Raw genomic sequence first — 13,979 nt, forward strand, 5'->3', positions numbered from 1 at the left:
TACAATTACTTATATATTTTTATATGAATTATATACGTATATTTATATATTCGGCACCTATTTTTATTTTAAGCAGTTTTTTTTTTTTTTCAATTTACCCTATATATTTTACTTCGAAAGAAAAGAAAAATTCTCACATTTGCTCATCATTAATGATATCCTTGCCTAATTTGCAATTTTAGTCCAACCATCATACAATATTTGTTTAATAATATCACTTTAAGAAAGACTAAGATTTTATCTTTTTAATTATGATCTGAAGACGTCATCATTAATTTATTTTTAAATGCCACCAGCTAATTATATGATTTTGACATCCTAAAAGACCAAGATTAAAAAAATATTATGGAGGAGTCAATTAATTTGATTGGAGAAGGGGGATATTTAAAATAATAGATTAAGGTGTACCATTAAATAAAATAATAACAACTAGTCTTTCTTTAAGGCAATATAAAATATTTTCATGTGTTCTCTTTTCAACTTTTTCCCTATTAGGAAACGTTGATGGAAAAAAAACTTAAAGATTAAATAACAAATCCAAAAAGTTAATCAAATATCTGCATAAAATTGCATGTGATTACTTGAAAACGCATCTAATTAAGTGATTAATCTTGTCCCCACTTGGTTTACAACTTGCTATAATCAATTAATTTAAAATTTTTCAAATTAATATATACCCTTTCTGTGTCGATGTTTAACTCTTTGAAATTCAAACAGTACCATGTAAATTGAAACAAAGAGAATATGATGTTCCAACGAATACTAGCAAGCCCATTCTTGTCAAAATATATTCATTTGAATTCAATAAGTACGTCAAATCAAATCAAATAACATTATAATAAAAGTTAATTAAAGAGAATTTTTATGCAGTATTTTGAAAGTTCATATACATGCATAGCATGTCTTGCATTAATAACTATTTGATGTTATATTTTCTCAATCAAATTACTTTTTCAAAGATTATTTTAATAATTTCGCACCACTAGGTACTATATTATTTAATATATCGAGGTTGTTCTAAGATCTTATATTTTTATTTTTTATTTTTGTTTCAAGTCAAATAAAGAAATTTGAAATAGAATAGAATGATGAATTGTAATATATGGAAGCATTGAGTTCATCAACAAGGTTGACTTGAAATATCATGAAATAGGCAGTCGTATTTATAATAATTTTTGCAAAGACCAATAACCAAAAATATATACTCAAAGGCTATAAGCTTTTGGTGCATAAAAATAAGGCGGTTTCGGATTCAAATTCTACTGAATACAAAATTTTCATTATTAGCCAAGAAGAGTTTTAGCCTTGCAATGTAGAATTTCTTACCGTGAATATATAATCTATCGATCTTGTTAATATGAGTATTGAATATCGAGTTTAAAAATATTTTTTTTTTAATGTATCATGTATGGTTTATTCAAGTCTCAAGACAAGTCAAAATTGGCCAACCTTCAAATGTGTCTCCTCCAAAATTCTAAAGGTTGAGAGAGAATGAATTATAAAATTCATAAGTAAAAATTAAGAGAGAGAGTTGAACTTGAAGAACCTCATCATTGGTAGAATCAATGTGCACATGTAAAGGTTCTATATATAATCACCGTCAAAGAATGTGATGAGATGTATAAGAGAAATTCGATGGGAAGAAAACTAGATGATGCATACTCGAGTAGAGAGGTTATAAGAAGTACTTCAAATTACTAGGAGAAGCGTGGGAGGAGGTCCCTTTGCTGACGATTTCACATTCAGGTCTTCAATCATATCGAGCAAATATGTTGTCCTAATAGTAACTACACAATAATATAAATTCAAATTAATCGAATCTGAAATACAAAAGATATTAAAACCATAAGTTTTGGCTAAAAAAATCCAATTCCAACATTTTCGACTCTTTGCTCAACATAAAAAGTTAAGGAACTAATGATTATTAGTATGATATTTACCCACTTTTTCCCTCATATGGAATGGAATGGAATTATATATGTACGTGTTCCAATAACGTTCACCAACATCAAATCAAAGTCACTAAAACACAAATATAGATATAGAGATATATGGGCCACTTATAATTATGAACATCAAGCTAAGAAAAAAGCAGATATTTACATATAAATAATATGTAAAATCGCCCTGCAACTAGACCTCGAAAAAAATATTTTCTTAAAAATACTTTACAAAAAGTGATTTATTTTTTGGAAAATAGAATTCTTTTGACCTTTCAATAAGTTGTTGAAAATTGAAATGCAACTCAATTAAAGTGGTTAGGGTCATGTCCCTTAAGCACTTGCAATTCGTATCCAAAAACCTCTTTTGTACATTACAACAAGTTGAGATTAATTTGAATTTTTTTTTTTTTTGAATCAAAAGCAAGTGGCAAATATATTTATAAATAAATGTTGTTAGTTCTATAAGAGTTCAGACTATAATATTCTTGCCTCCCTAACTATCATTGACCACTTAACTAGATGATTTATTTAACTTCACCATCAATGATTCCTTTAGTCATAATATTAGTTTGAAATATGATTAAATCTCTCCGTTCTTAACTAGAAGTCTCGAGTTGAGTTTCAGATATGAGATCGAAATTTCAAGCTAATAAGAGTTGGGTTCTAACCATTTTAAATGAATTTTTTCAAATAAATACATGATATCGATTGATATAATTGAATTTGGTCGAACCAGTATACTTTAAATACTAGCTAACTCCACCCTTATTTGGAATTTGAATTTTGAATATGAAAAAAAATCCTGACGAGGAACGATATTTCCCTTTTGATGAGTCATTATGCAGTGTGGTTCAAGATGAGATAGAGGCCATAATACGAATACTGAACATCAGACACCGATAAAAAACCAAAAGTTATAAATTTCTTCTTGTTTTCCACATCATTTTCACTTCAAATTGACATTTATGCAAATTAACTTTAGTAATTTTCCACCTTCAACTTAATTGCTTCCAAATCAAGAACTCTTGTCAATCAAATTCAACTAACAAGTTGGACCATAAAAATTCTCTCTTTTCTTAACTATTGTTTGACCAAAAAACTTCAAAAATAAAAAATAAAAAATCCCCAAGTATATAATGTTGGGATTTTATGATGCTACTCCAATAGTTTTATAGATCATTTTTATTTTCTAGCTCTAGTACTACTATACTATAATTTATGAATTGACAAATGACAATTTACTATTGACAAAAAAGGACAAAAAAGAAAAGAAAAAATGTCAAAGAAAGCATATGAAAAAGCCTAATTTGGGGGAAAACATGGTGACAAAATAGACATGAAGAGAAAATGACTTCTAGCTTATACTATGCATGTATTTGATTAAATTTGTATCGAATTATCAACTACACACTTAAATTTTATACGTAACACTTGAGAAATTGCATGATTGAGAAAGTATTATTCATTTGTATAAGTATAAGACGTGTGAAAATAAAAAATACACAAAAAATATAGACTTTCTGATAACTAAAACTATAAAGACCTAAAAATTACACTCGATGACCTTGAAAATGATGAGAGTTTAATTTTCGTTTCCTTCATGAATGAACCTTCAAGGTCAAAATTCAAAGCAAAACTTAATAAATTCGAAGTTTTGCTCATGAAATAAGTGGAATCAAAAATACAAAATCACTCGTTTTCAAGATTTTTCTCGTAAATCACTCCATAAGATAAGTTCATGAAGACCACTCACTAGTGTATTAAACTATATGAACACGACTTTCCTTGTAATACGAGTATAATAAATTTTTTTCGATGTGAATTCAGATTAATGGATACTATTAGATTTAATGTGTAACTAATAAGACAAGACAAATTTAAGTGGTGGTACTTTTTTTTTTCAGTATGAAAATGATGAGATATAAGAAGTACTATGTGAGAAAAATGTGGATGGTAGGGTTTAGTTAGGGGGAAATAAAAATGACAACTCAAATGTCTAATCGTAGAATTATAAGACAGCCAGTGATGTATTGTCATTCACTTCTACTTTTATTTAGTTTTTTTTTTAAAAAAAAAGAAAATTAGAAAGACCTAAATTTTCAATAATAATGGGAGGATAAAATAATAAGTAGTATTTAATATTTTATTAAACAAAAAAAGTGTATCATAGGGAACTAATTAATTATCACACTATGTATTTGTGTATCTAAAAATTTTATGCTAGATGGAGAGGCGTATCATAGATCGATATGAACATCATGAGTTGTCTGTCTCGCGATAAAATCAGTTATTATTGATACCTTCTTCTCAGTTCCGTTTTCCATAATCAGAGTTCGGAGAAGGAAGAGATCGATAAAAGGACTCTATGGAGAATGTGGTTAGAAATTCATATATAATAGAGTTCGACTACAACGACGGGATTGATTATCGTCATGCATAAGAACACTGGATTACCTAGTAGAAAAGATTGAAAAATCATCATCACAGTCATACAGTTTAAGAACACATAAATTGAATTCAGTTGGTAACACATACAGTTGATGTCTTCACATACACAGACACGTATATCCAACTTCTGCTTTGAAAAGACATAAATATACATATGAACCCCCTTCGGTGAAAAATTATACTATTTATACATGGTTAAAATTATTTTTTATGTGTATATAGTAGGTGTTGGCCCCCCTTCGATTTATTCGTATGCTATTTCTGAACCCCCCTTAATAAATATCTTGGCTCCGCCACTATGTCCCAGCTTCTGCTTTGAAAATCACATACTTACATATATATACAGTTGGTTGCACATACATACATACACAAACAATTACAATGATATTATATCCACGCATATACAATATCTTTATATACTACATGTTATAAGAGTTAACAATTCAAAATACATAGAAAGTATTTGAGAAAACTACGATCACAAAACTCATTTTTTTAACCATTTAAATAGCAACTAAAACAAATAAAAATTAAGACGGACGAAATCTTCTTTTTCTTTTTTTTTGGAACCCCGGGATAACTATAGCCGCTACAATCGTTATCACAATCTCTGCCCTTCAGATGAGCACTCTGTGGTGAGCACTGGGTAAACCCCGATAAGTCTTGTACGATAGGCTCGATTCAAAAAATATTGAGGAAAAATCAAACTCGGATTATCCATTGGTGTAGATAACCAACCTCCAAATCAACTGAGTCATCCCGAAGGACATTATTTTTCTTTTTCTTATCCATATTCTCTCTTCTTCTTCTCTTTTTTTTTTTTATTTTTAAATATCTCAGCCGCCCATAATAGCCATCCATATTGCTCCACCCTCTCTCTCTCTAAATATTTAACCACACAACACAACATAAAACACCAAAACATATACACAGAAGAATCTCACTGATTACTTCTTCTTCATCCAATACTACTTTCAAACCATACAAACATGAACTAAAAAACTTTATAGTACTAAATAGAAAGAGAGAGAGAAAAGAAGAAAAAAACTTTGCCTTACACACAAAAAAAAATTAAAAAAATATGAGTGGTGGTAATCAAGAAGATTCATTAAGAAGTCTCTCTTTAGATTATCTAAATCTTCTCATCAATGGTCAAGCTTTTAGTGATGTTACTTTTCATGTTGAAGGTCATTTAGTTCATGCTCATCGCTGCATCCTTGCAGCGAGGAGCCATTTCTTCAGGAAATTCTTCTGTGGGCAGGGCTGTCCTCAGTCCAGCCCACAACTCGGCCCTGTAATCGGGTCGAGGGATACAGGTTCACCGGCATCATCATCATCAGTAGTGATACCGGTGAACTCTGTAGGGTATGAAGTATTTTTGTTGATGATGCAATTTTTGTACAGCGGACAAGTATCAATTGTGCCACAAAAACATGAACCTAGGCCTAATTGTGGTGAAAGAGGTTGTTGGCATACACATTGTACCTCAGCCGTTGATCTTGCACTTGATACACTCTCAGCCGCTAGATCTTTTGGTGTTGAACAGCTTGCTTTGCTCACTCAGGTTATTATAATTTATATATATCAATCAATCATTTGTCCTTCACATTTCCTTATTCAGTTTAACTTATATTCGCCGACAGTTTAAAGAATTTTTTATATTTATCATGTTATTCACACAGTCAATGTATATAAGTTACATTCCGGGTTAATTTTGCTTTACTTTTGTTTATTGTATGTTGGTGTTTTGGATTTTTGGAAGAGTACTGGAAATTAGATTTTCCTTTTTCTTGGGAAATGAGGATGGTTAATTTTGTTTTTTGGTTTTCCTGATTGTTGGACAAGAATATTTAATTTAGTTTATCAGAGGTAGTTCGATTTGATCATAGAGAAATAATCTATTGTAGTACTTTAGTAGTAATAACAACTTCTTTCTTTTCTGTTAGTAGTACTAAATTTTATTTTGCAGAATCTTCCTTCTTTAAATTTGTTTTACATATTCTCTTCATTTATATAAATAAGTGAATATATATACAAAATAGAAAGGGGGCAATCTTTAACCTTTGTTTCCTATTTTTGCATTAATTGTTTAATGATTTTTTTTATTTTTTTTGTTGATGGAATTTTGATACTAGATGTCTTGATTTCATGTGAGATTAGTTATATTTCTTTTATTATCATGTTATACACTATCTAAAATATTTCCAAATATGGTTCTTGATTTCTCCATCTTGTCTTTCAAAAATCAAAAAGTGATGAGACCAAATCTTTCCCAAATAATGGTCTACTTTCCTCATTTAGTTACTAGAAAAAAATAGCACATAAATGGAACTACAATTTTGAACAAAGACATTAGTAGTTTGGATATCCAAATACAATCCAAATGTGTCCAAATATTGAGTATTTTTCCGCACTTGATGCTTATCGACTACTGTATTTTTATGATTTTTCTTGGGTATCCAAATAGTACAAAGAGTAGTAGTAGTTTGGATATATTATCCAAATACAATCCAAAGCGTATTTTTCATGTTTTTTCCTTTTGGATTGAGCAGAAGCAACTGGCAATCATGGTAGAAAAAACTTCAATTGAAGATGTAATGAGAGTTCTAATAGCATCAAGAAAGCAAGACATGCACCAGCTATGGACTACTTGTTCACATTTGGTAGCGAAATCAGGTCTTCCACCTGAAATCTTGGCTAAACACCTTCCTATTGATGTCGTAGCCAAAATAGAAGAACTCCGGCTCAAGTCAAACCTAGCGCGTAGATCCTTAATGCCACATCAGCATCACCATCACCATCACCACGACCTGGGGTCTGTAGCTGAGCTGGAGGACCAGAAAATCCGTAGGATGAGACGAGCACTTGACTCATCAGATGTTGAACTTGTCAAGCTAATGGTAATGGGAGAAGGGCTAAATCTTGATGAATCAATTGCATTACACTATGCAGTTGAAAATTGTAGCAGGGAAGTAGTGAAAGCGTTGCTAGAGCTAGGTGCAGCGGATGTTAACTACCTTGCAGGTCCTGCAGGGAAAACTCCGCTGCACATTGCAGCTGAAATGGTGTCGCCAGACATGGTCGCGGTTCTACTAGACCACCATGCTGATCCCAATGTCAGAACAATAATCGATGGGGTAACTCCATTGGACATTTTACGTACACTAACATCTGATTTTCTATTCAAAGGAGCTATACCGGGACATGCTCAAATCGAACCAAATAAGCTCAGACTATGTCTTGAACTTGTTCAATCAGCTGCAATGGTGATCTCGAGAGAGGAAGGTAGCGCGAACATAGACCCATCATCGATAAGTATTTACCCACCAAACATGAGTGATGATCATACATCTAGCACAAGTAGTGGTACTGGTGGCAACAACATTGGATCAAATATTAACATTGATTCAAGAATGGTGTATTTAAATCTTGGTGCTGGAGTTACTAATACTACTTCAAATCATCATGATCACCCTTCATCATCAATGTACCACCATTCACATGAATATTAAGATTATTATACATATATATATATATATATTTTGTCTCAACAATTCATTCATTGAGACTGACTAGAAAGGAAACTCGATCATCTCAACATTTTATTAATACTACTACTACAATAATTAATCTTCTGCATGATATTCAAATTATTTTTACCTTCGCTCTTTTGTATTCTTTTTTTGTCTGTGTACTGTGTGTTAAGTGATTGATTTTTCTTGCTATATATGTTGCTCATACTCTTTAAGAATTCTATCACTCTTGTGTTGGTTTTTTAAAAAAAATTACGTTATATTTGAAGAATTCAACACATATACTAATATTTTTTAAGAGTTCGAATAATATAGTTATTTTTTTAGATTTTTTTTTTTTTTTTTTTTTTTTTTTTTTTAATGTTTAGATTTTAGGGCATTGAGATGATAATGCAATGGGGAAATAATTGGATGGGACAAAGGAGAATCTGAGTTTTTGCTTTGTGAAGACGAAAGGACACAGGTCAATCTTGTCATTTCTGTCCTATCAATTTTTTAATTTTTTTTAAGAATATACTTTATATATACGATATAATTTAATTTGTTGTCGTAGATCGATTATATTCATTGTTTTTTTAATTTTAGTAGTTACTTATTAACGATAAAGTAAAGGCTTTTTTACACAATAAAGATCAAAAAAGAATTAATAAAATATTAATTTTATGCTAAAAATTCATAAACTTCAAATTCGATGTCCTATATATATACATCATAGTCAAATACTAGTAAACGATATTTGGGGATTTTGTCAATATATATACATATTTATAGGACGTGAACTAGAGTTATAATTTAAACACTTATTTTTTAGACAACTAATTTCACTTATATAATAAACACATAATTTGTAAGTATCGTTTAAATAATCTAATGGTGTAAAAATTAGTTTGTTTATATTACTTAATAAATCAAATGCACTATTTATAATTTTATTGTCTACCATATATCCCACCTCCCAACTTCTTCCCCATATTTTCTTGCTGTCACACCGAAAAGGTATTATTAAATATTACAATTTATTTTAAAAAAATTACTCCATTTTGGTTTTTTTGTTGATATTAATTTAAAATATAAAATCATGTGCATGAAAATTTTCAAGAATGGATGTAATTTGGCTTGTTGTATATGGTGGGGTTAGATGACTCTTCAATTTCCTTTTAATATATTAGATATTATTTTATTTTTATCATGTGTACTATGCTTTAGAAACATGATTGGCTTTGATTTATAATTTTCTAATTAAAGAAATGTATAATTATGAAAGACATGATTTGGTATTAGAAAATTATATTTGGTTTTGTCTTGCATGAATTCAACATTGAATGTGGCTACACGGCAGAATTTGTTACATATAATTTATTTACTTAATTAAACTTATTGATGTATATGCACATTATAGTATGCATTTCAAGTAAAGAATTAAATTAAAAATCATATGAGTTGGAAATATAGAATGTTTAAGGCCATTAAAAGTAATTTAACAGTAGTTTAATGCTGAAATAAGAAATTTCGTTCAAGATATTTAAAATTTAAAATATATATATATATATATATATATATATATATATAATAAATAATCTTTCTAATTAGACGAATTTCTAAACTATAGAAAATTCCAATTGCAATAAAGTGTGACAAATCTTTTCAACGTTAACAAGATTATTGTATAGTATAAATAATAAATTAAAGCAATTGGCAAAAGGTTGATTAATTAATTTAAGGTTGCCCTTTGACTTAATATAGTAGTATTAACTAAGCAAATATAGAAACTAATTAGTGATACTAGTTGAGCATATATAATCCAAATATTCAGGTGACGTTTTCAACTTTTTATTTTCTTCTACGTTTTTCCTCATTCTTCTTTTTCTCCTGTCACAATCCCTATACTTTTTGGCCTGTGGTGAAAAAAATACAATACTAATTATTAAACAACAGTCAGGTGCAAAAAAATATCTCGCGCTATCAGAACTTATGATCATATTTTAAAGAATGTCATGCCGACGATCTAGTTAAGCTAATTTTCATAGCTGAACCCCGCTCCCATCGGGTTGATGGAAACAGACTGACTATTGGAGATATCGTATTACTTTGTCTACGCTGGTGTGTACATGAATGCATGAGTTATATCGAATACTCAGTAAATTACAGAGCACTTTAAATCTTTATTTTCGAGAGGGATCATCAAACTCTGCATGACTTGTTAGATTACATGCCAACTGTTTTTCTGGAATTGATGAAACAACGCATTCAACAGCTACCAAACTAAATAAGCACTTTGGAAGTAGAGGAGAGGACCCTCATCCGAGAAAGGAAAGACCTTATAGTTAGGATGGTCTTCCGCATCCGCGGCGGAAACAGCTAAGAGTTAGTCGACTCTTTGGAGTTGTGATTTATAAGTCACAATAAAATAATTTTACTGTTGTTCTAAAGCTCATGATCTGTCAATCGTTATTAGAATATATACCAAATTTAAATAAAATAAAAGAATGGAGAAGAAGATTTTGAGGTTGACGTATATGGATATTAATTTGGAATTAATGAAGAATAGATTAGTTAAAATAGATTGAGTTTTTTTTCAAAGTGGGAGTCATTATTTATAATTTTTGTTTTTTATAATATATATGCTTTAATTTTGGTTGGATCTATGTGTAGTCAAGTTGGCAACATGTTTGAAGTGACAGGACGAATGACAAATTCCATTATATCTGACTTTGTTGCTTTTTGTCCCTTATTATTATCAAGGTATGAACTGCGTAAATTGGGTATATTGTTGTTATATTTTGTTTAAAGCTTTAAGTTTATCGGCGAGGGAATGATTGAGTTGTTGGGAGGTGAATCTTTCGTGTGGGAGATTTACTAATGAATTCAACCTCCGTCTGCAGCCAATCGTGAACTTGTCACATCAGACTTGCCTAATATTATTTATATTTTCTATTTGGTTTGCAAGTTGTATCGTGCCTTGAAGTTCAAGTTCACATATCTTCTAACAGTTCAAACTTTATATTACCGTCGTTAAATATAAACTTTAATATAATTTTATTTTTCTATTTTATCGAATAATTTGCAAGTTTTCTTCCATGACTCGGTTGCGTTCATCATTTTTCTATCTTATTATATTGTTCACAAATTATTACGCCAAATCGTAAAGCAAGATTGGAAGGTTATTATGAATTGAGAATTATAATATTTTAGAGTTTTTGAGTTCTAAACTAATAATTTGTACGTATTCAACAAATTTCTTAAGATAGCTATAAAATTTGGATAAAAAAATTATTGAATTCTACCGAGCTCGTAACCCCTATTCTAGCTCTGCCGCTACGGGTCCTAATGGCCTTAGGTGAGTTAGAGGCAGCCCAATTTGGGAAGTGCACTAGATAGATTGTTTAGTGGACCAGGCCCATAAAAGCCCAATAAAAGATGAAAGATTGGATATAAAAGCTTTCTATCCAATTTTTTAAAAAATTATATTAAAAATAAAAATGCTTGGCTATATATGGTTTTTTTGTTAAAAAAAATATTTTTATTTGGATAACGGCCTCATCCCTCTATTATTTTGCACTTAATAATCAAACTCTTTTCTGGAGTAGGGTTCAAATTCATGAAGTGCACCTAACTCACACATCATGCGTTGCGCTCGTATCACTATAGTCGAAAGTTGTAGGGCCATGCTTATTAATGGTTAATTGAAAAAAATTAAAATTAAACTAGTCCTTTTTTTAATGAAATTAAACAAGTTGCATAATCCTTTTTGCAAAATAAAACTTCATCAAAGCACAATTAAAATTTTAGTGATTATAATGATAATACTCATTATAAAATTGACTTCCTTCATAATTGTGTGATGATATCACTTCACACTTAAGAATATAATCCATTTAAAATCATTAGATTTCATATTAAACGCTCTAATAATTCCAATTCAAGAAAAAAATTACTTTTTTTCTAATATATTCCATTTTCACTAATTTTATTAAGGATAATAATATGAAGTTAGAATCCATTAATGGATGATAATAACTTGGACCATTTGAATGTTGAACCAAGTCATCATCGTAATTTTAAATAACTCTGATCAGTTATTTGAATTCTCATCGTCAATATTACTTCATGATACAAATTACTTAATTTTTCTCGACTTTCAGCTTACAATAATTTTATAATATGAGCAATTTTACATCGAAATGCAAAGTTTTTTCAACCACAATTAGAATGAAAATGACTTACCAATAAATTATGACCACATATAGAAGATTCTATTATTCAGTTGGAACAAATTAAATAGTTCCTTATCAGTTAAGCAATTTGTTTAAAATTTTATAATCAATTCTATGTACAATCTTTTCATACAGACAAAGTTTTTAAGGTTTACTTTTTTTTTTTTTTTCTAATTTATTATATTTAGCAACATGCAACATATCCATTTATATCTAATTGATGATCTACCATTATATTATTCTCTTTATTTTAATACAATGTTTCTTTTTAAAACAACTACGTATGATTAGATTAGATTAATTACAAACTTAAAAATTGATACTTATTAATTTTGGGAAGTGGGGGAATATTGCAAAGGTAGTTAAAAGATTTGCAAAAAAGGAAAAACCGTGTTGGCCTTGGAATCTTTTGATGTTTAATAATTTACTTTTTTTGAGAATATATTCTTAATAAACTTTGTTTATATCTATTAAAACATTTTACTATATATATAAGGGAGAATAAAATTTTTGATAGTCCTCACATTAAAATTTTTGATAGTCCTCACATTAAAATTTTTAATAGTTCTCACATTAAAATTTATGGTATAAAATTTTTACATGTGGCATTTCTTTGTCATAATTCTCTTTTTGAGATTTTGCACATGAACCTTTGTAATTAGTTAAATTTCTTTTTGATTTTATTAAAATATTTTCTTCATCATCTTAAAATATTTGTTACATTTCACTTTTGGGGATCAAATTATATGAACTTTAATCAATATTTTTTTATGATATTATAATGTTGATATAATCATTGCAATTTATGATATTTATTTTTCATATAATTTTGAATATCTAATTTCTAATTTTATTGAATTAATATAACACTGTTTAGCTAAAAAAATAAGTCATGTCTTTTGAAAAAATAAAACGATAAAATTTGAATAACTTTTGAAGACAATCTTTTTTTACCTCTAAAGCATAGAAGATCTTGAGATTTTGATAACCCTCGCAAGGGTTTTTGTTTTGTTATTTTTACTTTTTGGTGAAATGAAATTACTACACAAGATAATTAATAGTATTTTTTATTACATATTTTCATTTTTGCCTTTATTCTTTTTGTTAAGATCATTCCACTTGAATTTTTATAATTGATTTCTTCTTAATTACCACAGGTTAGATTACTATTTAATGAAAACTCCTTTTATTTTAAATCAACAATGTTCAAGCTAACTTTTCCTACAAATTAAAGTTTTCAATGCTTTCAACTACAATCTCATAGTTCTTTTTGATATTATAGTATAGTAAATAATATCTTGTATTTATTATTTCTCATAGTGGATATGAAAAAGTATAAACCAATAATTAAAAAATGGGACAACTAAGTTACTCTTGTAAGGGACGTGTAAAAAATAAATATAATAAGTAAATAGATCGAATGGAGCAACCTATTAATGTAGTTTAATTATCATTTAATATCCTTATATATTCTTATTAAGTTAATTTATGTGAAGGCTCTTAATTGAGATTATAATGATTATAATATAAACTTGAAAACATTGACTTTTTTTTCCAGATGATTCTATAAGATGGAAAAAATGTAATTAGCAAAAACTATTGCCGCTAAAATTATAAGAAAAAATTAAAACTCAATGAATATCAAAATAAATTTATTTTTAGCTATAACTAAAAAAATAATACTTGCAAATTTTATAAAAATATCAATATTTTTTTCTATTTATGATCTTCTTCGAAAATGTAATTATTAAATAGTTTAAATTATGTTATTATATAAAATGTCGAATTACTTGTAACTTTTTTATATATTCTAATTCTCTAATAATATCTTCTTCCTCATA

At 28.7% G+C, this 13,979-nt stretch overlaps 1 protein-coding gene across 1 annotated transcript; it reads left to right on the forward strand.

Moving 5' to 3' along the window:
* The first annotated feature begins 5,234 nt into the window (after window positions 1–5,234).
* On the forward strand, window positions 5,235–8,041 carry LOC107872237 (BTB/POZ domain and ankyrin repeat-containing protein NOOT2). The gene is made up of 2 exons (XM_016719003.2): window positions 5,235–5,955; window positions 6,944–8,041. Exons 1-2 carry the CDS (start codon window positions 5,473–5,475, stop codon window positions 7,901–7,903), a joined length of 1,443 nt encoding a protein of 480 aa, XP_016574489.1. The 5' UTR covers window positions 5,235–5,472; the 3' UTR covers window positions 7,904–8,041.
* The last annotated feature ends 5,938 nt before the right edge of the window (window positions 8,042–13,979 follow it).

The sequence above is a fragment of the Capsicum annuum genome, chromosome 5 (genome assembly GCF_002878395.1).
Source record: "Capsicum annuum cultivar UCD-10X-F1 chromosome 5, UCD10Xv1.1, whole genome shotgun sequence".
NCBI lineage: Eukaryota > Viridiplantae > Streptophyta > Magnoliopsida > Solanales > Solanaceae > Capsicum > Capsicum annuum.

Excerpts from the sequence above, each read along its gene's own strand:
- LOC107872237 (XM_016719003.2), top strand. The coding sequence starts at position 5,473 with ATGAGTGGTGGTAATCAAGAAGATTCATTAAGAAGTCTCTCTTTAGAT. Across the intron at positions 5,956-6,943 it reads AGCTTGCTTTGCTCACTCAG|AAGCAACTGGCAATCATGGT; the intron begins GTTATTATAATT and ends TGGATTGAGCAG.